General features: G+C 44.0%; 1 protein-coding gene across 1 annotated transcript in view; it reads right to left on the bottom strand.

The window, feature by feature from the left end:
* The window catches only part of ABCA13 (ATP binding cassette subfamily A member 13), a 268,723-nt gene that overhangs the window by 67,877 nt on the left and 174,884 nt on the right, over positions 1-25,962 (bottom strand). The window contains exons 46-47 of the mRNA XM_065583912.1: positions 5,197-5,251; positions 3,610-3,787 (exon numbers count right to left, since the gene is read on the bottom strand). Of these exons, the coding sequence (XP_065439984.1) occupies positions 3,610-3,787; positions 5,197-5,251 (233 nt within the window). The remainder of the gene's footprint in view (positions 1-3,609; positions 3,788-5,196; positions 5,252-25,962) is intronic.

Here is a 25,962-nt window from a genome sequence, read left to right as displayed (position 1 = left end):
CATCCAGCTTGGTCTGCAACCCTTCCCTACATTTTTTTTCCCCACTTGCTTTGCAGGTTTCAGATACTTTAAGTCAAAGTTGTAGAAACTAACTCCAGGCCTCCTTCACATTCAGAGCCTTGCGTTCTTCAGTCCAGTCCACTTCCCTCTTAATATGTGTTGTACAGCACCTGGCACATTGGGGCCCTGGTCTCAGTTGGGACCTCTAGGTGCTACTGTTACAGATAATGATTAATAACAACACCCTCTCTTTTTATTGAGGGAATGATAATAGGGTTCTCATTTTTAAAAAGGACTTTCAAACTGAGGAATAATATGAAACATCAGACTCATCCCACAGGACACTGATTAGTTCCCAACTAATTTAACACCTTGGAGACTGTCATTTTCTAAGATTTAAGAGGAGGACAATGGAGCCAGATGTGAGGAAGTGGATGTGGTATTTTCATCCTGCTTGCAGTGCACGTTATTCAAGCAGCTGATCAATTTTTAGCCCCTGTGAAAGGACTGCACACTATGTTTATGTTGGCGTTAGGGTGGAGAACTGTATAAGTAAGTTTGGGTGAATGTTTTCATTAATACTACCAGTTTTCAGAAACTTTCACCTATTAGTCTGAAAATTTCCCAGCCTGGTAACTGCCCAAAAGTGAATTAAGGAGGGGAAAAAAAACACACCCACCCACCCCTCTTCCTTCCCCTTCTTCTCACCCCGCCCGCCCGCCCACACAACTATTATAAACAGTTTCATGCAACAGTGTTCCACAAATGCAGTTTTCAGCTATTCAGGGACCCTAGAATACTTCAGTGTGAACATTAAGTGGAACAAGGTGTTGTTTAAAGAGCTCCAGTCCATGGATTTTTTTCACTAGGGATTTTCCATAAAAATATTACATTAAGTAGATGTGATGGTTTTGCAGGCAAGGATTGAAACATCCTTGTGAATGTTAAGGTTGCACATGCAATCTTAATTTTGCCCTCTTTTTGTGTATGATTTATGATACAACGTTAATTTAGATTGGGCCCAGAGCAACATAACTTCTCATAATATTTTTTACATATTACATTTTTCTTATCATTGAAGATATTAATGGAAATATTAATTTAATTAATTGACATATTAAGAACAGACAGATTATCATGGGGTAATGGGATCATAAATCCAATATTAAAATTTATCACAAATCTAAGGAAGATTATCTAATTAATGACATATGACATGATCTGAACTCCTACAAAGCCTGGGAGGAGTCCACGTTTGACTTTTCTTATATTCATGCATTCAGAATCTCTAACTTACCTGCAGTCTGATTAGCATTTAAGCAGTGCCTGTTCTTTCCCAGCCCAGGATACATCATCCAGAATATGTAACAACATTTTGAAAGCAATGGACTGGCAAAACTAACAAGGAGCTGACTTTGCTGCACAATCAAGCACAAGGAGAAGCCGTGCCCTCACTATGAGGGAATAAGCTCTCAGTCAAGTACCCTTATTTGAAATGAGAGCAAAGGGAATACAGAAATTTACTGGCTAAATAAATGGCTTTTTGTGTAAATGTTCTCTTATTTCAAGTTTGCTCAAGTGTGAAAGTCCCATTTTAGACAACAGCTGAATGAAGCTCTAGTGTTACAGATTCAAAATAGTTTGACTGAGAACCACAAATGTTCTAAAAATCTGTGTCCCAAGAATAACTTGTGTGCTCAGTGCTTTCAATTGTTTTGTGCTAGACCTGGATTGCATTCTGAGTCCTTCTTTCCCTGAACTAACAAGGATAAGGAGTATTGCAGAAGTGTGCTCCTCCCTTGTCATACAGATTGGCTGGAGTGTTTTGAGGTGAAGCTGCTGGATAATTGAATTGACATCAATTTGTTCCAGAGGCAGTAGAACCCAGTCTCACAAGCCAGAAAACATCTCCTCCTTAGAAACCCCCCCACTAAAATAATTAAACAGAATATGTATATTGTGACAGACCCAGATCAGTGGGGTACAGGAGTCTGGTAGAGAGCAAATACACTGGTCACTGGATGAGTAGTTTTCTGTTCCTTGAGTGACCAGAGAAGGGACTGCACTAGAGTAATCAGGAACCTGCTAGAACCAGTTAAGGCAAGCAGGCTAATTAGGACACCTGGAGCCAATTAAGAAGAAGCTGCTAGAATCAATTATGGCAGGCTAATCAGGGCACCTGGGTTTTAAAAACCTCACTTACTTCAGTTTGTGGTGCGAGTGTGAGGAGTTGGGAGCAAGAGGTGCAAGGAGGGTGTGCTGCTGGAGAACTGAGGAGCACAAGCATTATCAGACACCAGGAGGAAGGTCCTGTGGTGAGAATAAGGAAGGTGTTTGGAGGAGGCCATGGGGAAGTAGCCCAGGGAATTGTAGTGGTCATGCAGCTGTTACAGGAGGCACTATAGACAGCTGCAGGGCCCTGGGCTGGAACCTGGAGTAGAGGGTGGGCCCGGGTTCCCCCTAAACCTCCCAATTGACCTGGACCGTGGGTTCTTCCAGAGAGGAAGGTCTCTGGGCTGTTCCCCAACCAACATGGTGAATCTCTTAGGCAAGAAAATCCGCCAATAAGCGCAGGACCCACCAAGATAGAAGAGGAACTTTGTCACAATATATACACAGTGATTTTACTGAGCTCTTCTAGGAGGAGGGAATTCACCTTCAGCATACCAGGGAGTTGGGGTCTCTGCTTTGGCTCTGATTAGGTCAGTGTTGCATGGTCTGTTTGTGGATGGATTACAGAATCCATTATTATATGGCTCCATGGGCCAACCATACACAGGGGACACAAAAGATCAGTGACTGTAAATAGGTTGCACTGCAGACTGGCTGCAAGCTGGTATGGTGAATTCTATTCCCTCACCCCTGATTAGCTCCCTGCCCAAAGACTAATTTCGCACACTTTGTAAGTGGAGCCATGAATTCCAACCACAGTGATGCTTTAACTGCGTGTGTTAAATCCTACTTTCCAAAAGTCATTTCCTTCTCATGCATGTTTTGGTGTCTTTGCACTTGGTAAGTAAGGAACTGATTGGGAGAGATTTAGAAAACAATGTTCTTGATATTTTCAAAGGATGGAAAGATATTCATATTTTTCGGTGCACTAACTGCAGATGAAGAATGTTAGTTTGTAGGAGACTGAATTAATGTTGCTAATAATCTAACCTAGCTACATGAGCACTGAAATGGAAGTGGAACTCCGTTTGCAAGATAGAGATTTTACTTGTATGCCTGCATCTGAGTTAGGAAGTTCTCTGCATATGAATCCATATATTCTATTATTTACTATATACATTACCCACAATGGAGAGTGCAGTTTACAAGTCAACTTTGGAAAACACAGAGAACACAATCCCTGCCGGGTGGAGTTTTATATTACAGTGGAAAAGAATGAATGGGTATAATACAGTGGATATATACAGAATGGAAGTCTTAACATGTAACAATCAAACAGGGTGTTACCCTAAACATTTCTAACAGAATTCCACTGTACTAAAAATGCATTTTATTATGAACACAACTCCTCCACTAGTCTGAGTCCACCCAAAACAACCCATTCAGAAACATACCTGCAGCCATGCAGAGACATGTGTTGCCTTACACAGTACGTACCATATCATACAGGAAGTTAGCAAGCCAGTAGGTCTTGTAGCCAAGTCCAGATATGTGCTGCAACCGCTTTGTACCGGACACTCTGTCTTTCACTACCGAGCTTCCAATGGATGCCGTAAGGATAGAGAAACCCAACATGATACACAGTGCCACTCCACACTGGCGAACATTCTCCATTCTGGGATTCAAAACAAAATGGTACCATTAAAACAAAGGCAGGCAAATATTTGCAAGTCCCATTTATTACCAAAACAATTGCTACTTATCTTGATAAATATGAGATTAGTAGTATGTACATACAGACACATCCATGATACAAGTATAGATATAGAAATGTTAGTATCTCTTAGTCAATATTAACCTCTTTAGTCCTTTTCTTTCTGTATACTTGATTCATTTATATCTTAACTATTCTTTAGAATCGTTAGGATATTAACAAAGAGTATGTTGAATTCTAAGGCCCAGAACACTGGTCCTTGACTGATAAGTAACCCTATTCAGGAATTCTGTGCTGTATCTAATAATCCATGGCATCTCTATGTCAATAGAACTCTTGATAGTCTGAGAAACAATCCTCTTAACATACATACATATATGTAAAATGCTTACAAATACATATATAACCTTGAAAAACTGATGAGATTATTGTTGCAGCAGATGTTTCCTTTAGAGAATCAACAGGGAAGAATGATTATGGGGGGAGAAAATATCTTTCAGTGGAGTCTGTCTTGAAGAATTGTTGGTCCTCTGAGCTGTAAATAATTATGCCTTCACACATAAATCAGGTAAACTGAGAATATAAAGAAATGACATCAGAACATATGTTTCTTTTGGCAAAGATGGTGTCTGCTTGAAAACCCTATAAAATGACATTGGTGTTGGAATTTAGTTGAGGTATAAAACTGCATTCCTCCAGTTAGAGGGAAGAAGGGAGACAGACACAGATCTTGATCTTACAACAAAAGTGTGCTAATGTATCTATTCTTTCTGTATTCTGTATAATGCTGTATTAATCTCTGATTGATAATCTTTGATTAAATAATTCCAATTGAGCCTGTTCTTCGACAATCTTGAGTCATCATTAACTCAGACTCGCAACAGAGAGAACACACAGATGCACTTTGACCCCAAAACTGCATGTACATGCTGCGCTCATCAATCCAATCAGAGAATAGGAACAAGACAATGCAACTTCTTTAATTAACTGACGCACACATTTCAAAGTTTGAATATTTACAGTGAACCCTTCGCAAGATTTTCCCTCTTCATAGAGGATGAACATCTTCATGTAGAAACTCAATCATTTCAAATAATGAACACCTTTGAGAATTTTGTGTCCTGATTTCAAATACTTTGTGAACAGAAAACAGATGAAGTTCAACAATAAGTTACACATTATTATTTTTTCTCTCCAAACTAATATATGTCTTATACACCCTTGTACTATATACTGGCAGTGGAAATGCATAGCTAAATGGACTTGTACATAGCCAAATTCCTGCATATAATATACATGTGTTTTAATCTGCAGCTTTCATTATTTGGCCATTGGGGCTTTGCTTTTTATTTTATTAACAGTTTACTTACATTTTGTCCTCATCTAGCATGGCTCCTCCATATGGATGGCTATAGAGCGTGATTCCTGTGAAGGGAAATTAAGAAAACCCCACATCAATGCTACAAGCTCTAGAATTAACGGATCCTGAAATGTATATTAAAAATAATTATTGGGGGGGGGGGGGGAGGAGATACTTATAAAACTTGTCAAAGTTCCTTTGTGATTTTCAAGTTACAAAGTTGTTTCAGAACTTGTTTTGTGAACAGAGTGCAGATGTGGCAGAGTTTATGATAATGAGTGACAGAAGAAGAAAGAGCAACAGAGAGGAATAGAGAATGATGCAAAATGAAAAGGAGAGGAACCAAAAGAAAGATTACTTTATTTTGAACATTCTCACTTTTGTGGGTAGGCATTGCTTCATATCTCAATGTGCCATTAGCATTGAGGATTGGTGTTAGCAGCTCCATAGTTAAGTCTCCGACTGTGCAAATTGACCATGTGCTGTGAAATTCTCAGCCAATCTGTGATCTAGACAATGTGAACTGATGACACTCAGAACTGAAGTGTTGACCTCTTGCAGGATCAGGAATTAAGGCTACAAATTGGCCCTTTGATTTCTGAATTGCAATTACACAAGGATGTTATATTTGGCAACTATATCGTACATTGACCTAATATAACTAACCAATGACGGATGGAGTTTACTTCTCTGTATGGGCTTGAATCTGAAAGGGGTTTGAGAGACATTGTCAAATTAGAGATTATCCTCTGTTTAAAAAAAAAAAAAAAAAAAGTTGATTTCACAGGAGTTGTGTGGGGGGAAATGTAGACCAGTATCCTACATTAACCTTTATCTGATTGTATTTTTTTTTTAATATTTTATTTTTTAAATCATCTATTTTTCACCTTGAATATTTATTTCAAAAACTGAAAGCAGTTTTCAGTGTCAGACAATTCTCTTTTTGCTCCTTTTGTTGAAGGGGGAGGGGGTGGATTTTCCTCTTGGAGGAAATCCACATTTTGCTCAGGATGAGATTTTTAATATTTTCATGCACGATTTAAAAAAAGCTTTCACATCAACTATTAATTGGACTTGCTGTCTTTACATTTAGGCCATAATAAATCCACTTCTCTGTCCTACAAGGTAATAATCTGATTCCTCAGTGGCTGAATTTGAGACTGAAGGAACTGGGTTATTGCCAAGGAAAACAGAGGCCCTGTGATATCATAAAATATAATGATATCGTTAAATAATAAGAGTTTTAGTTATTTTATTTGTCCATTTTCTGGGATGTTCACAAACTGAGATGTTGCATCCTTCATTTATTTTATGTCTCCATAGCCATTGGCAGATGAGGCCATTTGGAAGAACACTCATGAAAGTTGATGATAACCTGGAGCTGAGTCAATTTCATTCCCATTTCTCACATCCATTCACAGACCCTTGTCATTGGCCTTAGATACTAACCTGTTTCCTCACACTCCCAACTCCTGACAGATCCCTTCCTCTACAGAAGCCCCCTCCAAATCTGGGGATCACTCACAACAGTGAAAAAGGGTAAACCCTAATATACAATTCAAGAACCTGATGTTTGCTAATCTCCTGCTCTGTCCTGCTGAATGTCTTCTAAGTACTCAGCCACCTCATAACACTCTGCCTTTTCTGACCTGCCCTGACCATTCACTCCTCTGCTGTACCTTCCCCTTAATGTCTCTCAGTAATAGGACAAAGATGAGACCGGGAGCAAGGTAAATAGTACAAACAGATTAGGGAGGAGAGGTAGCTCTTGGCTAGAGGGAAACCAGACAAGCTGCAGCCAGCCCATTCAAACCAGCCCCTTCTTCTGTCTACAGATTGTCCCTCCTTCTTGGCGCAGAATCCACTCTTGTCCTCCCCAGGCAGGGCCGGCTCCAGGCACCAGCCGACCAAACACGTGCTTCGGGCAGCACCTTGGGCAGTGCGGCGCTCGGGTTTTTATTTACTTATTTATTTGTTCGTCGGGGCAGCACTGGAGGGTTTTTTTTTTGTTTCCGCGGTGCAGCGCTCGGGGGGGGCGGGGGCTGGCATGGCACAGCGCTCGGAGGGGAGCAGGGGCTTGGCAATCGGAGGGGGGCGGGGGCTGGTGCGGCACGGCGCTCGGAGGGGGGCGGGGGCTTGGCGCGGCGCTCGGAGGGGGGGCGGGGGCTTCGGGCGGTGCGGCGCTTGGAGGGGCGGGGCTTCGAGCGGCGTGGTGCTTGGAGGGGCGGGGATTTCGGCAGCGCTGTGGGGGCTTTGGTGGCGCGGCGCTCGGGGGGGGGCAGGGGGCGGCGCTCTTCTCTTTTGCCTGAGGCGGCAAAAAAGTTAGAGCCGGCCCTGTCCCCAGGACTGTTCAGCACTGGCCAGTCCTGATGGGTTAACACCACTCAGGGTTAGCCAGTGTCATATGGATTCATGTCAGCTCTCTTGCATTTGGATTGGGGAAGTGAGTCCAATTGTGTTATATATATCAGTAGTGGATTTGTTTCACATAAGAGAGATAATAGGGATTCTATGGTAATTTATGTACTTTATGTATTCTCTTTTCATGATTAGTTATGAAGGTTGTTATTAAAAGCTAAATGGAATGATTGATATTTTACCAGTGTTTAAATCACACCCGTGGGTTTTCTATGAACCTGATTTCTTTTGTAGAAAATCATTCTCTAGCTGAAATACCAAAATAAAAGAAAATGAAAGGCTTGAAAATGTAGGATTTCCTATTAAAAAGTAAAATGCCTGATTTGGTTGGCTGAGAACATTGCTAGTGTGATATCTGGTCCTACGTTTGTGTTGGCTTTTGCATACAACCAGGTTGTAGAAAACTAGTAAACTTATAATAAAGTCATTACACTTCAGGGCTGAGAATTTACTAGGGTCTCGGATGGTGGCGCTGCTGAGCTGGCAGAGAAGTGAGAGCTCTGTAAAAAGAAAGGATGGTCAGATCAAGGACTATAGCCCTTTGATCTCTAAGCTCTCCCTGACACAGACAACACCATCTGAAGATTCCTCCTTGCTGGCTGAATCAACAGCTGTCTGGTTGGGGCAGCTTTAAATGCAGTTTGGCACCACTTTGATGGCACAACCAACCTCATCCAAGGTTAGGATCTGCCCCTTCGTTTTAACAAGGAGAGAAATGTTCTTTCCAAAACCCAATCCTCATCAGAGCCCTGCAGGATGGCAGTTATATGAACTAACCACAATTGTTTAGGGTCCAACTGTATCCCTAAGATAAACCTAAACATTATTCTGATAATAGGCACAATCAACCTAAACGTCTACATTATTGTCCTATCCCTTGACTGCCTTTGTTCGTCAGCTTCAAGCCAATAATAAATAAAACAGGATACCAATGGAAAGTCATCCTGGAATCAAAACTTGAACAGCGGAAGCTTAAACCAAGTATAATTCTGAGACTTCCAAACACTCAAAGTTGCACATCCATGCCCAAAGCTTGTTAATTAAAAAAAGAGTCAAAACAATAATGCTTTGATTAATCACCAACAGACCCATGTGCTGTTTGTGGGAGGTTTTTCTGTCATTTGTCCAGAAGGGCTGTGTAAAGCTTTACATTTTTTTAATTGTATACCATTAATGTTTTTAAAAGCAGGAGTTGTAATTTGTCTGAAGCAGAAACAGGCATATCAGAGACATTTTAGCAAAACTTTTTTTTACAACAACCTTTCCTTTACTTAAAAAGGAGTGCAGGAGCTTATTCCTCAGAAAAGTTTTACACGCTTTTACACAGATGGGTAGATGGATGTATATTATAACTGAGAATGTATTTACTCCTTTCATTTGGGATCCTGGTGGATAGGGATAAATCTCCTACTGGATTAGAAATGGGTAAACCATTTGGATAAAATAAGAATTGAACTAAACCGTCACCAAAACCTCAAGCTGAACCCAGCCTATTTAGAAGTTTGAAAAATGTTGGTTAAATTTGCCAGAAGCTGGGAATGGGTGACAGGGGATGGATCACTTGATGATTACCTGTTCTCTTCATTTCCTCTGGGGCACCTGGCATTGGCCACTATTGGAAGACAGGATACTGGGCTAGATGGACCTTTGGTCTGACCAGTATGCCCACTCTTATGTATGTATGTTCTTTCAGAACCCCCATAAGCTCATTTTTCATTAATACCTTCGCCTGAGCTTTCTGTTTCTAATCAATGCCCCGGATCTCATTTATATCAGTGGCAAAGCTTCCATAGACTTCAAAAACAAAAAAAGGAGCAGGTTCCAAAGAGAAAAAAAGCTGCTGAACAAGGAGTTTCTTGTTAGACTTTCAGTGAAATTTTACAGTCCAACGGTCTTAGAAATTCAAAATGTTAGTACTTCATTCCAGGAATATCAGACATTTGGGTCTCTCTCTGCTTAGACATTACATTAACAGGCACCTTAGACATATTATAAATAGGTAGATGCAGAGAGCCAGCACTTGGGGTCCTTGAAACCTGTGACCTCACCCCCTGATTTTAGAGTCCTGGAAATCTCAGTTTTTAATTTTTTTAAGGTGAGTGTCTAATCCTTCTCCTTGCAAAGCTAAACTCTAATCCTGCAGAGTGCTTAAGCACCTGCATGAGTTTAAGCATGTGAATAATCCCGTTGAATTCAATGGGACTACTCATGTGCTTGAAATTAAGCATGTATTTAAGTGCTCTGCAGGATCAGGACACTAGACTGTAAACAGATGTATACTGATTGCTAGGGTAGAAAGTTTACCACAGACAGACTTCAGGAGTTACAGATTATTCATGGTATCCTTACAGGCATGTGGGACTGCCCTTTGGATATAATAACATTTGCTAAAATGGATCCTCCATTCTAGAGGGAACATGAGATCAATTCACAGCTGTTGGAGGCGGTGCTGTCAGCACTGCCTTTAATGACACTACAGCTACTACAAGTTCCCACTCAGCTGCTGGTCTGCTGTCTGCAGGTAGGTGATTCCTCTATTGAGCAGCTCATGTGGCCTGTGGCTGCAATAAGGAATAACTCAATACTGTAAGAGGCTAAATAGTCTAGCGGACCAAACATAAATCTGAAAGCAAGAGACTCCTGCTTTCTCAACTACGATCTGACTCTGTGTGTGATTTTAATCAAGTCTATACAGACAAAATTTTCAACAATGCCCATTAATTTGGGGTACCTAGACCTGATCTTTGGAATTGCTCAATACTCACATCTCCAAATGAGGTCAATGGGAGCAGAGAGTTCTCTGAAAAGTCAGTCCTCAGGTGTCTCAAATTGGGCACCCAAAGTTTGTGGACACTTTTGAAAATGAAGACCTTATATTCTGTCTGAATTTCCCCAACTATAACATGAGGACAATATTTCCCTCTTTACTTCTCAGAGGGATTATGATAATTAATTAAATTATACTTAAATTCAGCAGAATGCCCACAAAAATCCTAGTGGTACCAAGACTCGGCTTATTCAGATAATTGTCTCTTAATATGTTTTCTATATTTTGGACATAAGTCTGGATGGCTGGGCTCTACTTCTCCTGCAGCTGGAAGCAAGTTATAGCATGAATACTACCCATTCCACTTCTTATTTAAAAGGAGATAGCTAAAGAATCACTTTGCTTATCTTTCCCACAAACCCAAGATTGACCTTGGGCACAAGAGTCACTCATCTTTTGAAGGAGGAGAGGCAAAAACCGATTTTGCAGATCTACCCTGTAGAGAACTTGGAAGATAGCTGTATTATTTGTATGCCTCAATTTCCCTGCTCATTGTTATGATGCTGGCTACATGGTCTCAAAGAGTTAACCTCGGCTGGAGCTCTCAACAGAGGAGGGCTGGAAAATAGACAATGACATCAGATAAACCTTTAGGGCCTGGGGCTCAAAAAGATAACTGAGGGGTCAATTCCTCTGAAGTCTCACTTCTTCTAGGCTCTGGCTAGCAAAGCTATTGATAGGGGAAGACACTGGCAGGAAAGCAGAGACGAAGACCTTTGGTTCTGATAAAAGTAGCCCTGAGAAAACACTGAGGGTGAGGTGAGCGAATACTCTCTGAGAGACTGCTAGGGAAGCTCTCGGTCATCCCAGCTCCCTGAATAGATGCATGGGACAAATGGGACCTTTATCTAAACTTGCAAGGAGAGGATGAGGGGGTTAAGCAAGATAGATCCACATAGATTGTTTATTGTCTAAAGATCTGTTTCTCTGAATGCCTTGATTCTGAATGTAAGCGGGGGAATGGTCCCGCTATTGTGGGGAACTTTCCTGGCTTCTGCACTACCCCGGTGAAGTGGACTAGCGAAAGGATCTGAGTCCCCGCTCCCACTTCCTTTACCCAGAGGCCTCCCTGCCCTTGAGGGCTCCCCTTCCACTCTCTTGTCTGGCTGAGTCCTCGTAACCCCAACAAGGCTGGGCCCAGGATTCTGGGGGGCTCGACCCCCAACCCTGCTGTGGTCACCTAGGACAGGGGCTAGGGTGTCCCCACTCCGGGGTACTCTCTTTGCACTGGGCACCTCCCTGACCCACTGATTATTCCATACAATTTAAAGCAAATACAAGTTGTTTAATTAACAATTAATTTTAAAAAAGAATAAGGAAAAAATGGGAAAGGTTAAAGGAAAACACATCACCCTGCTCTGTGGCAGGGAACATTACAAACAGTGTCTCTGGAACGTCAGGGCAGTTCAGTCTGTTCCTTGTAGGTCCCAGGCCTGCTTCTCAGGCCCTATCTGTGCTGCAGGGACGCTGCGGGTTGGACACTTGCTCTGGTGGTGGCCACACGCTCTCAGGCTCTAGGTGGCAGGACCCTTCTTCCCAGCGTCGCCCCCGCCCGGTCGGGGTTATGATCCCCCTGCAAGTTTGGCCTGCAAGGCCTCTTGGCTGAGGCGTCTCCCTGTGCTGGGCCCACTGCCCAGGGTTCCCCTCACTCTCCCCAGCTGCTCACCACACTCGGACTGCACACGGCTCCGGACTGCCCCAGCCCCAGCTCCGGACTGCCCCAGCCCCAGCTCCAGCTCCACTCTGCCTCAGCACGGCTGCTGCTGCTGCTCTGCCTTCAGCTCCCTGGGCTGCTTGTCTGGCCTCTCTGGCTCTGGTTGCTGCAACCTTGCCCCCAGCACAGCTCTGCTCTGCAGGCTGCTTCTGTGACTCTGCTCCCAGCTCTGACCTGCTTCCTGGCTGCTTGTCTGGCCCCTCTGGCTCTGGTTGCTACAGCTCTGCTCTCTCTGGGCTGTGCTCTGGCTTTGGGGCTGCAGCTCTGCTCCCAGCAGCTCGGCTCGGGCCCCTGCTCTCTCCTTAGCTCGGCCCCACTCTGTCTGTCTCAGGCCATTCCAGTTCACACGGAGGACGGGACCCCCCCGGCCTCCTGACTCTCTGATTAGCCTGCCCGCCCTGTCAATCAGGCTGATCTGGAGCATTGGCCTCTCCCCATTGTTCCCGGGGACAGTCAGTCTCAGGCTCCTGATTTGCCATCGACCCTTCCCCTTTTAGTGCTGGGAGCTAGCAACCCAAACACCCCCACTGAATGTTAGTAAGGGGGCAACAGTCCCCTTACATTCCCCCTTGCTAAAATACTGCCACATTCACAATATTTACATCGGTACATCCAGGCCCCATGGTAACAACATATACCCATATCATTGTATATTAACAACCCATTAGCAATTATTAAAAGAACATTTAGCATTTAACATTTCACATCTACTTCTTAATACCATACATAACAATATTCATTAAAACACTACATAGAACCAATAACATAATTATCTTTAAGTCTAACAGGAAGTACGCCCTTATTAGCCCTCTGGGACCTTCTTAAGACTGGCGGTTCGTTACCCATATTTTCTATTTTCCTATCCTCGGGTAATACTGGGTCAGTTTGAAGGATCTGGCCATTCTTGTTAGGGTTTGGGTTTGCCCCACTCTGTCCCCCTCTGTATTCGGTTTGTGGGACTAGAACCATTTCCCAATTGGTTTCAGCCTCCTTAGGGCGTACTGATCTACGCCTCCTATGGTCCCTGTCTGGACTAAGAGTGCAATGTTTCAACTGGTCCCTATGTACTACTATCCCAGGACCTCCTCGTTCAGGCTGGTTAGCGTACACTGGCAGTTCGGGATTGTTGTGGGTGATCACAGTGGGGGGATTTGGCTTCCATTTGTCCTGTATTTTATTACATCTCCGGCGTCTACGGCTACGAAGTGGTACACAGTCACCAGATCTGATGAGAGCCCCACTGGACTTGCTATCATAAGTCCCTTTCCTACTTTGGGCTCTGTCTTTAGTTGTTCTGAGAGCAACTTTCCAGGCTGTCTTCAGCCTGTCATGGTGACCTTTGACCTGGTCATCATAATTGGTCATCTCATTCTTAGAAAAGACTTCTTGATGCTTCTCTGGCAACGCCCTTATGTTAGCCACATATGCAGGAATCAGCCCTTGACGTGCCGCTTGAACTGGAACTTGCAGTCTCCCATTACATCTTTCTTGAAGAAAGGTAACTCGTCCTCCCTTCTCCTTCGTCACCTGCAGCTCATTTCCTGGTACACAGCTGTGTTCGTCAAGGATCTTCCCTCTCCAAGGAGGAATAATGGTCTTCCGTTCTCTGCCCACTTTACCATTTCCCATATGCCTTGTGGGGCCCAGGGAAAGACTCTGCCTCTCCTCTCGGGCCAGTACTTTACTCAGCACAGCATTCTTCATAGAGTGCTCGTGACAGTTCATCTTCCTGGTTCCTTCTCCTGGCAGCAGTAGCTCCTTCAGCTCACTAATGATGTTCATCCCTAGAATCCCTGGGACTCCTTCTCCTATATGGCTCCCTTTTGAGGCTTTGTCTTTCAGGATGAAGATGCATTTTCCTGGCAGTGTCTGGCCCATATACTCTATGTCTGCTTCGAGGCACCCCACCACTGGGATTGCCAGTCCATTAACAGCTGTTAGACGTACAAACCGTGTGCTGTGCATGGTCAGGTCCTTGTCCTTCAGATATTTTTGAAAATGCGACTCAGTAATGGTGGTGACTTCTGAGCCAGTATCTAACAAACATCTGGTCTTCACCCCTGCTATACATACTTCAGCAGTTAGACAATCTCCAAATGCTCGCTTACAGAAATCGCTAGATATGCTGGCACTGCCCATGTTCCTCTCAACACTGTATGCAGAGGGATTTTCCACAAAGGACAGGCCTAGGAATCCTTCTGCCACTGCTTGGCCTTCTACTGTAGAGGGACCACCTGCTCCTGGTGCCCCATTGGTTTCGAGTGCCTGGGACTCTGTTCTCCTTCTCAGTGGACATTCTCGGCTAGTATGTCCTGGCCTTTCACAAGTGTAACAAATGTATCTTCCCAGCTCATCCTTCAGTGGGGCTCTTCGGGATCCCGGTGCCCTTGGATACTTTGGCATACTAATGGGATTCTTTTCTTTCATCAACTCAGTCATCACTTTCAGCATCTCCCCCTGTTGGACCGCCAGTTTTTGGACAGCTTCACTTAAGCTTTCCAATGTTAGCTCTGTTTGGGGCAGGACCTTTTCCCCAGCAGCTGCATTCACTAGGCCCCCACTTCGTGTATGGGGATTAGGCTTGGCCGCCTCTGCCACAGGAATTTCCTCTTCTTCTGACCACATAATGGCAGCCTGCATGAGTTCATGGAACTTCTTACTGGGCTCTTCTTTAAACCTCCTTTTCATTTCACGTCGGAGGGAGTCATCACGGAGCCCCAGCACCAACTGCTCTTTCAGAACCGTATCTGGGTCTGGAACTCGCTGAGGGTCTCGCCGTTCCACTTTGCTCATTCTCTCCTGGAGGTCATATGCGTATGCCCGGACAGTTTCACCAGGCTCCTGCTTTCTCTCAAAAAACTCCTTTAGTCGGGTTCCAATAGGTACCTTGTCTCCATACACTTTTAGGAGGAGTTCAAATACCTTTTCCACATCTTTCTTGTCTGCCACTGCCATGAACTTTACTGTGGCCTTGGCCTGGCCCTTGAGGTGCTCCTCTATGAAGTCCACATGATCTTCTTCAGGTACTCTTAGCACACGCAGAGCCGCCTTCACAGACTTGACCCACTCCTCTACTGTAATGTCTCCTGGTCTAGTCGGGAAGCCACCAAACTCCGTGACCTTCCGCTCTCGTGGGACGTAAATAGTAGGGGGTTTCTTAGCTTCTGCTGTCTGTTGGTCTATTACTGCCTTGGCCAGCGATAAGGCTTCTCTCTGTTCAGTTCTAGCTTGCTGTAATGCCTCCGCTTGGTCTGATAATCTGCGCTGAAGTTCAGCAAACTGGGTTCGTAGTTCTTCAATTCCAGCCATGGTAGGGTGCTCAACTAGGCCCGGACCATGCTACTAGAACTTAACCAGAAAACCAATGGGATGGACCCTGTGGATAGGATCCTGTTCGTGACGCCAATTATGTAAGCGGGGGAATGGTCCCGCTATTGTGGGGAACTTTCCTGGCTTCTGCACTACCCCGGTGAAGTGGACTAGCGAAAGGATCTGAGTCCCCGCTCCCACTTCCTTTACCCAGAGGCCTCCCTGCCCTTGAGGGCTCCCCTTCCACTCTCTTGTCTGGCTGAGTCCTCGTAACCCCAACAAGGCTGGGCCCAGGATTCTGGGGGGCTCGACCCCCAACCCTGCTGTGGTCACCTAGGACAGGGGCTAGGGTGTCCCCACTCCGGGGTACTCTCTTTGCACTGGGCACCTCCCTGACCCACTGATTATTCCATACAATTTAAAGCAAATACAAGTTGTTTAATTAACAATTAATTTTAAAAAAGAATAAGGAAAAAATGGGAAAGGTTAAAGGAAAACACATCACCCTGCTCTGTGGCAGGGAACATTACAAACAGTGTCTCTGGAACGTCAGGGCAGTTCAGTCTGTTCCTTGTAGGTCCCAGGCCTGCTTCTCAGGCCCTGTCTGTGCTGCAGGGACGCTGCGGGTTGGACACTTGCTCTGGTGGTGGCCACACGCTCTCAGGCTCTAGGTGGCAGGACCCTTCTTCCCAGCGTCGCCCCCGCCCGGTCGGGGTTATGATCCCCCTGCAAGTTTGGCCTGCAAGGCCTCTTGGCTGAGGCGTCTCCCTGTGCTGGGCCCACTGCCCAGGGTTCCCCTCACTCTCCCCAGCTGCTCACCACACTCGGACTGCACACGGCTCCGGACTGCCCCAGCCCCAGCTCCGGACTGCTCCAGCCCCGGCTCCAGCTCCACTCTGCCTCAGCACGGCTGCTGCTGCTGCTCTGCCTTCAGCTCCCTGGGCTGCTTGTCTGGCCTCTCTGGCTCTGGTTGCTGCAACCTTGCCCCCAGCACAGCTCTGCTCTGCAGGCTGCTTCTGTGACTCTGCTCCCAGCTCTGACCTGCTTCCTGGCTGCTTGTCTGGCCCCTCTGGCTCTGGTTGCTACAGCTCTGCTCTCTCTGGGCTGTGCTCTGGCTTTGGGGCTGCAGCTCTGCTCCCAGCAGCTCGGCTCGGGCCCCTGCTCTCTCCTTAGCTCGGCCCCACTCTGTCTGTCTCAGGCCATTCCAGTTCACACGGAGGACGGGACCCCCCCGGCCTCCTGACTCTCTGATTAGCCTGCCCGCCCTGTCAATCAGGCTGATCTGGAGCATTGGCCTCTCCCCATTGTTCCCGGGGACAGTCAGTCTCAGGCTCCTGATTTGCCATCGACCCTTCCCCTTTTAGTGCTGGGAGCTAGCAACCCAAACACCCCCACTGAATGTTAGTAAGGGGGCAACAGTCCCCTTACATGAATAAACAATGATTTGCTTTATGAAATCTGCTTGGTCACTGGAATTACCATTTGATAGCAGTCCTGAAGAGGAGTGCCTAGGATAGGGGTCAAATCCAATCAGACCTGCTGAGACATTCACAGTTGATAACCAGGATAGCTGCAGCTCAGCACTTGGTCTCAGAGAAGCAGTTGCAGGGTTCCACCCTGAGATGTGAAAGTAATAAGACTTACCACCTGGTTGGGAGATGCACTCCAAGGGCCACCTGGGGGTCTGAGATGCAGCTAGCTTGGTAACTGTGACAGACCCAAAAGTGCTAAGGCTGTCTCCACAGAGCTAGAGCCAGATTCTCAGTTGGTGTAAGTTTGCATAGCTGTGCCAACTTATACCTGCTGAAAACCTGAGCAATAGATTATAGAGGAAAATCATCCACACTTACAATAATTTTCTGAGCCAAATCAAACAATATGAAATTAGTGAAACATGCAAAAAAGAGGAAATGATATCAAACATTTTACTGCAAAAGGACAAAAGTTCTTCAGTGACATTCTCAACATACTGAAAAATACCTTCCCTTCTGCATGTACAAAGGCCTGTATTTATTGAATGCAGCAAAGAAGCCAGAGGAAACACTAACAAAAGCGTAAAACGACTAAGCCACTACTAGACAAGGATCGGCAGAGGCTAAGTTAGGTCCCATACAAGGAATCATATCATAAGATCACAGAATACACGCAGATAAAAGAAAATGGGACAACTGCCAGGAAACAAAAATCCGTGGAGAATAAGATGTGCCCTACGCAGTTGCATGACACAAAATTTACTGAAAAAGCAAACTAGTGAAAGAGCTACCCTTTACTCGTTAAGTCGTAGCACTGAAAATAAACTGTGCAATTCACAACAAAGGACATAGTCACAAAATGTAAACAAGCCTCCTTAAAAATAGAACTACTGGAGTAACTACCTTCTGTTTCCAAAATGTCCATAAGCAGAATGCAGCTTAAACAAATAAACAGATTTCTTTTTTTAAAGGAACACAAATAATTGGAGTTGACTCTCTGGTCTTGGTCAATTGTCTTTACACAATATTTGTCATTGTCATGCTTAGTTTAGAGCAGTGCTGCAAGTTGCTCTCTTTCCAGAGTACTAAATATTGTTCTTAATTAGTAATTTGTTGGAAAAAAGTTCCATATAATCTAAATTGAAAAAGAAAAAAATAGAGACATAAAATGTCATACTATATTAAAATGAGCAAATGTAGTTTGGTAGATCCATAAATATTTCATGTATTTCTTTTTTAAAAACTTTACTTTTATAATCTACCAACTCCTAAAGTTCTCATTTCTAATCACCAGGGCCCTCTTACTTTACATATATATTTGTCCTGATGCAGCTGTTAGTGGGAGATGGAATGTACATATTGATTGCTTACTTGCCTTTATGTGCCTTTTTTATTGTGTAGATGGCTTTTGTTAAACTGAAAACCAAACACATAATTTTTAAGATCTTAATGCCCTTTCTTGAAGTTTGAGTCATAACTCAAATCAAGGAATGTAAATGATTGATAAAATAAGGAGGTTCAAAATAATAAAGCCTCTGTTTAATGGATATGTGTCGTGTTTTATTCGGGGATTTTTATGGAATGTACTTGGAAGACTTGAATGAACAGTCTTTAGGGCAAGTTTTACAAAACTGGTATTCACCGGGGAAAACATGTCATGCCACATTGACTAATCTGATTGATTCAGCTCTAGTCCTTTCTGCTTCTTTTCATAAATTTCTTAATCTAAAATGGATTGTTTCACACCTGAAGAATACCACTCTGCTCTGTTAATTTACTGCACCAGAATTTTTCCAGTGGCTCCAAAATACCTTCCTTAGAAACTTCAGTGTCTGGCAAGGCCACACACTGATCTCCAAGAAGAAGTGCCTTTTGAATAGAAGTATTCACATGATCTTTTACAGTGAGGATTTAGGGTAGGGTTTTTAAAAGCATATAAGTAACTTTGGAGCACAAGTAACACTGAAAGTCAATGAGACTTGCATTCCCAAGTCCTTTAGTTGTTTCTGAAAATGCCAGCCTAAGGCTCTAATACTGAAAGCTCATGTCAATCTCCACTGAAGTCAATGGGATTGTATACGGGCACAGGATTTTGCCTACACAGAACCAATACCAGGACTGGACTTCTATGAGAAAACATCATCTAACTAATCCCTGATACCATACTTCCGCATCTTCTTTAGAATTGCCAGCATCTCCTTACGGGGTTGTAACTTCCCTGAAACTAATTGCAGGTTTCTGCTGTTACTGGTTCACGAGTAACTCTCCCCAAACTTGGCTAATGGCAGTGGCTATTAACAAAGTGAGAAAGGTCTGGCCACTAATCAGACGGATGAGAAAGAAATGTGATGTTTCTGCGGTGCTGCAAAGCAAACCTCTGTTCTGTGAGTCCGATGCAAAGTCCACTGTAGTCAATAGACAGACTAGCTCTATGGCCCCCAGCCTCTAAATAAGAATTTTTGAATATGGACTCTGATACCCATGCAGATTCCAATGGATCAGGATCTTTGTGTCCCAGTCACAAAGGTAACTGAATTAAATATTAGGAAAACTGAACACCATAAAGGTTAGACTTATTGAGATACAGTAACTTGAGAATGGGAACCACTACTTCAGTGGTTAGTTTCATGTGCTTGGATACATGCTTCCTCTATATGCTACAGACGACAGCTGTGAAAAGGACAGAGGCATCACCCCATCCTAACACTGAGCACAAGCACCAGAACTTGCACATCAGGGTTTTGGAACTGTGTGAGGCCTTGCATGTATGTCTTTATTGTTGAGATACAAGTTCTGAGGGGGAAAAAAAAACATTGCTTTTTTAGTTTGTTTTTTGAAATTTCCTTTGCTTCCTTCCCTCTTGGGCTTTCCCTGGACAGTTCACTGTACAGGTACATTTTTTGAGGAAAATGTTGTTTATATCTGATATCTATTCTTCATAGTGTTCAGTGAATGACTTTAAAGTTTATATAGTTTGGGAACAAAAAGGGACTATAGTAATTGTTACCAGCCCTGGTAGCCTCATTGCTGATAGGGAACAGGTGTGATACTATGATAGTTCGTCTCTTGCTTTCTTTCTGTTTGCTCTGCTAAATGGACTGTATTGTCAAAAGTGTATGGTGGGAGATGCAGTGTTTCTGGAGAATACCTCCCCTAGAAAGCAGCATCAGGAATTCCTGAACTATCTGCCAATACGTGTTACTATTAGGTTAGTTGCTTCCGACCATCAGAAGTGAGGAAAATCATGCCCATTTGGCTAACAATACTTGTATATTATGAGGCTGCTTTCCTGAAATGGAGAGGGGGGGGGAAATTGCAGCATTGACCTTCAGTATATAACAGAATTTGAAATTCTTTCAACATACAATTGATGCAAGAGACTGAATGGATCAGAAATTGGTAAGGCACAGAATTGTTCACCTCTAGGCCCATGTCACAGGGTGACTGCCCCATCAATAATACACTTAGCTCGCCTCCCCAGGAGGGAGGAGAAAATAAGCACAGTCCCATGACAGGCAAGTCACGTGGCTAAAAAAAAATCAGTTCTTCTGGGGTAAAGATAAAAACAGAAGCTTCTGCAACATTAAAGGGGTAGAGAGAGGGCAGACAGCCTGGAGAGGAGCATGGCAGGGGGAATTGGAAGCCCAGAGAGGACAGATTTGGGTCTGGAGGTGGAAAGGAAACCAGATTGTTTAAAGACCTCGAGAAGGGGAAATGTCACGTTGAGTACCCTAGGCTTTGAATTAATTACTGAGCGCAGGATAACTGCAATACCACATGGGGGGGCACGGTGGCGGTCAGCACCCTGTCAGCCCCCCTAGCTCAAAAGTGATCTAGGACTACTAGTAAATGAATGCTGTTGCCATTTCAGTATTCAGTAGACTATGCTGTATGAACTGGAAGACGCAGTACTGTTCCGAGGGTACGCATCATAACACCTGATAGGAGATTTAGCTCTAGCTGAAATCCTGGCCAGCAAGCTTAGGAAAAAGCACTGAGTGGAAATAAACACTGGCCCCTCTCATGCCTGTGAATGACTCCCTCACTCTGAGAAGTGGTCCCTCCAGGGTCAGGGTTGAGGCACACTGGCTGTCCAATGTAGGGAACGTAACACTGCCACTGTCACACCTATTCTGCACATAAGGGGAACTTCAGTTTCTCCTCCTATCAGTATAGTGCTGCACCTTTCAGAGACACTTAATTCACATAAGAACAGGCTGCCTAAGGAGGTTGTGGAAGCTCCTTTGCTGGAGGTTTTCAAAAGGAGGCTCAATAGCCAGCTGTCTTGGATAGTTTAGATCAGTGGTTCTCAAACTAGGGCCGCTGCTTGTTCAGGGAAAGCCCTGGTGGGCCGGGCCGGTTTGTTTACCTGCTGCGTCCGTGGTTCGCCGCTCTAGGCCAAAGGGAGCTGCAGAAAGCGGCGCGGGCCGAGGGACATACTGGCCGCCGTTTCCCGCAGCCCCCATTGGCCTGGAGCAGCGAACCGCGGCCACTGGAAGCTGTGATCGGCCAAACCTGCAGACGTGGCAGGTAAACAAACCAGCCCAGCCCGCCAGGGGCTTTCCCTGAACTCGTTTGAGAACCACTGGTTTAAACCCAACAAATCCTGCATCTTGGCAGGGGGTTAGACTAGATGACCCTTGCAGTCCCTTTTAACCCTATGGTTCTATGACAAATCCTGGCCATTTCCATGAGAGCATGGACAGTTGCTCCTGCTAGGAACAAGTGTGATTTTCCTCTGTAGAAGGGCTGTACTCAGAGAGCCCGCACAACTGCAGAACTCAAGCTCCACTGGGATCCTGGTGTGCTGCAACACGGCAGGGACTGAGGGAGGGGCAGGGCAGATGGTACCACCTTCTGCAGATCTGCTAGATATTCTCTACACCTCCAGGAGCAGGGAAGGAGGTAAGGATATGAAGGGTTGAAGAGACTATTCCAGCCCTGAGTTTGAAACAGCAGCCACAGAGCAATTTCACTATTACTCCATAGCTTGGAAGGGAGGAATATTTCCCTATCCCATCCCACAACTCTGTGGTGGGGCTAGGGTTTGGGGCTTGAATCATTTTGTAATAAAAAGACACATTCTGAACTGGCTGATGACGACTGACAGCTGAGCTATTATAGAACAGCAGCTGCATGAGTAGAACACCAACACTTTACTTCCTGAATACAGATTTTTAAAATAATTTAAAATGTCTTTCACTATTTTAATAATAATACTGATCCATTTTTATACCAGCAAGAGCCACCTGGATTCCCAAAATGTTTCTATAGTCATACTCCCAGCCTGATTGAAAGATCTTGCCCTTCTATATATACACAACACCCAGGGGCCAAAGTGTGCCTTCCTACTTGTGCAGCCCCATTTAGTTTAGTGTGCGGGTCAATGAGGGTAGAGGTGGGCCAAAGATGTTCAAGACAGCTGTTGGCATGTCTTATAATTAAAATTCTAGTAACAGAGTAACTGATAGCTCAGTGGTTTGAGCATTGGCCTGCCCAGGGTTATAACCATAACAATGCATTTGTGAACAGATACATTCAGTTAGCAAAGAATCACAGTAACCTGTGTTCCTGAATAAACTGGTATCGTGATGGAGATTATGGAGACTAATGATAGTAAAAAGATAAAGCGAGTACTAGAGCGAATTGCTGTAGCAACATGGTTTTATGTTGTTGTTTTGTTGTGTTGATTTTTTTTTTTCTAAAAAACTCACTTTTATAATCAGTTCTGTAAATGAGACACCAGAACGATGAACAAGTGTGATTATAGTGTGGCAAGGAGAGAAGAGAGATTATTTCTGCAGTAAGAACATCACTGAAAATAGTATCACACTGGGAATGAAGATAATTTCATTATGGATTCTTTTGCTGGTAATCCCATAGGTTGCCTCTGATCTTCTACATACAGAGAAGAACAATCCACAATCCTGTACGTTTAATTCTTTTAGAAGAAAAGATATCCCAAAGCAGCAGAAATAAGTTCTCTATAAAGGTGGAATTGTAGTTATGGGCAAAGGTGTTTGAATTAGGGAAACATACAGAACCTATTATACTATGGCTCTTAACAGACATTGGTTTAAAAGAAAAAGTATCTTAGGTATCACATACACATCTACCTTTCTGCAGATATTCTTTATGGCGTTAAAATAGATTGAGTAGATTATATTGGAGTCAAACATCATACATGTTGGGCCAGATCCTCAGCTGGTGTAAATCAGTGTAGCTCTATTGACTTTAATGATGCTACATTGATTTATACCAGCTGAGGGTCTGGCTCACCAAGGGCCAGATTGAGTCCAGCCCTGCAAGGATGCACAAGAAACCTTCCCTCTTCTGAGCCTCTATGCAGTGAGGGGTATGTTGCTAGTAAAGATGCTAGACTGAGAGGGAGAACACTGAAAGAGTGGTGGAGACCATGACACCACCCTCTCCATCCTAGAGAGCACAGCTAGCTCAAACAGGGGAAGCATATGCTGTACACTTTCAAGGATGTAGCAGCCTGCATGATTCCACCCTGTCGCATGCCTGGCTGCTTTGGTGAGTTTCCATTCGGGCTGCCTATCTCCCACCACCTTCCCTGTAACCAGTGGCTTACTGCCACTTTGGTCCAAAATATGTAGCTTCACACTAAACTCAGGAGGTTTCAAGAACAGGGGCCTTGGAATTGCAATTTCAAAAATGAGCATGAGTGTTTCTTTTGTTGACCATAAAAGAGCCAGGTCCAACTTGAGTGATGGATCCTGCCTTCTTCCTATGGGTGGTGTAAAGCACTATCCTCTGTTGGCCAGCTCAATTCTGACACAATCCAGCTTCCCACTCTCCAGCCCTTAGCACGTGGCCAGGTGTTACAAAGGCTGCAGCTTTGTGGAACGAATCAGAAGGACATTTCACACTGCTGGAGGGAAAGTATTAGCTTCCGTGTGTCTTCATGCTCATTTATTCTCTGTCAGCCAGCCAGATCTGTCCCTTGCAGCATTAATCCCTGAGAGCATACCTAAGTACAGAGGACCTCCCAAAAATGGGGCCCTCTGTGGCTGTACATTCCCTGATGCCTTTGGCTAGCCTTTGATCTCATTGCTCTTTTCTTTACTGTAAGCGTTTGTCCAAGTAACATACCACTCCAGAGCCCTCATTTCTAGGTACACCAATCACTGAGGTCTTAAAGTTGACTACACAGGTTAGGGTGTTCCCTCACTTTTGTAAATAGTTTATCTCAAAAATAACGACTCAGGAAACTAAAGGTTACAGAGAGTCATTTTCACGAAAGGAAGGAATCCTGCAGCCTTTTAAGTGTCCTGCGTTAATTTACTTTATATGTCTCATTTTGGTCTTTGTCATACACTATGTTCCACTTTTGGGTATTGGCAGCTTGAAAGGTATGCCCCATTACCTAGAAAAAATGTCCGCTGCTCTGTCTATTTTGTAGTGCACTGTATATTGTCTGCCCTGCCCAGCACCTCCCAACCCAAGGGTATCTGCATTTCAGTAGTACTGATATAAGTATTCTGTGAATCGCTTTAGGATGAAAGGGCCCACATAGGGACATAAAATATTACCTCCAAAATATTATTGACTGCACCAGCCCTAAGTAGCAGAGACTAGGAATTCTTTATTTATGAGCGTGTAAGTGGCATTCCACTCCAGCCATTGATGAATTTTGTTTATAACAGTGGTCGAGACAGGTTATCATAGGTTTTTACAGGTTCTTCTTCGAGGGAATTTATGATGAGAATTTCTAAGAGTTCTTGCGAGGTGTTTGTGTTTAATGAGACATTTCTATTTTACCGTGAGTTACAACTTTTATTTTATGGAGCATTTCACAGGAGCAGCTCATTGATGATTGACATCCCTCCACCTCACTAACCAGACAAATATAACAAGGTCCCTAACACAGGGCTCTTAGTGAGACCCCCATTAAAGGATTTAAGGCTAGGATTTCAAAGGAGCCTAAGGAGTTAGGCAGACAACTCCTACTGAAACTCAGTGAGAGTTGTCTGCCTAACTCTTTTAGGCTCCTTCAAAATATCCCAGCCTAAATAAATAATTGAGGACACAATATTGGGCTTATGAGCCCTCACTATGAGGCTTAAAACAAAGAGACAAGCTACAACCCTAATTCAAGGATTACAACAGATGGCCACTACATACATAAACCCCAAATCTTTCTCTGCTTACAGATTCCTGTTCTTTGAATAGTGACCTAGGAATGTGATCTGGCCACTGGATATCACCAGAGAATATGACAAGCACTCCTTCCTTCCTTTTTGTATTGTAAGCTTTTGGGGGCTGGGAATAGGCCTTCCTATTTGCTTCCACTCTGCTTAGCATATTTTGGGTGCTACTGCAACACAGCTAATAGGGAAACATATTACCTCTTCACTTCCACACCATTATTTTTAATCCTGTGGTTTTTTCCTTGCCCCCTTCACTATTATTTAGCATCGTAAGTATATTACCTAATCCTGGGGATACAGCATGTATGAAATACAAGTTACAAAACAAAATATTATATGCATTGAATTATGTCCCAAGCACTGCTCTAGCATAGTGCTATGAAGAAATCCAGCATATTTTCCTTTACTGTTGAATTTCCCCCTCCTCACCACCAGTAAAATATTTTTAATGCTTAACTTTTCATTTTCATGCTGTCTCATACAATTTGTAACCCAAGATGAGCATCGGTCAATACTATCATTTTTTATGCCAACGGTGAAAGACAATCACATTTATTTCCCTTTTAACACCTGCAGCTTCTGGTGAAATGGATGGGTTAGCATGGGGGCTGTTCTCAGTGGTGTGTTTATTTTTAAACAGAAGAGGAACAGATCTAGGTTCCTTATAGGGCTACGGGTTGCTGTCCACAGAAATGTTGAAGAGAGGCTACTTTCAGATAGTGAAATATTCCTGAACTGCCATATCAAAATAGACCACTGATCTATCAACTCTGGTATACTTAGACTTTGATTTTGGCCACCTGCTGCTCCTTTACCGTAAGGCAGTGTTTTTCAACCTGTGCTCTGTGGATCCACGTTGGTC

This window comes from Chrysemys picta, chromosome 2 (assembly GCF_011386835.1).
Source record: "Chrysemys picta bellii isolate R12L10 chromosome 2, ASM1138683v2, whole genome shotgun sequence".
Lineage (NCBI taxonomy): Eukaryota > Metazoa > Chordata > Testudines > Emydidae > Chrysemys > Chrysemys picta.
The sequence above is the reverse complement of the archived record's forward strand: the minus strand, read 5'-3'. Positions and strand labels throughout refer to the sequence as shown.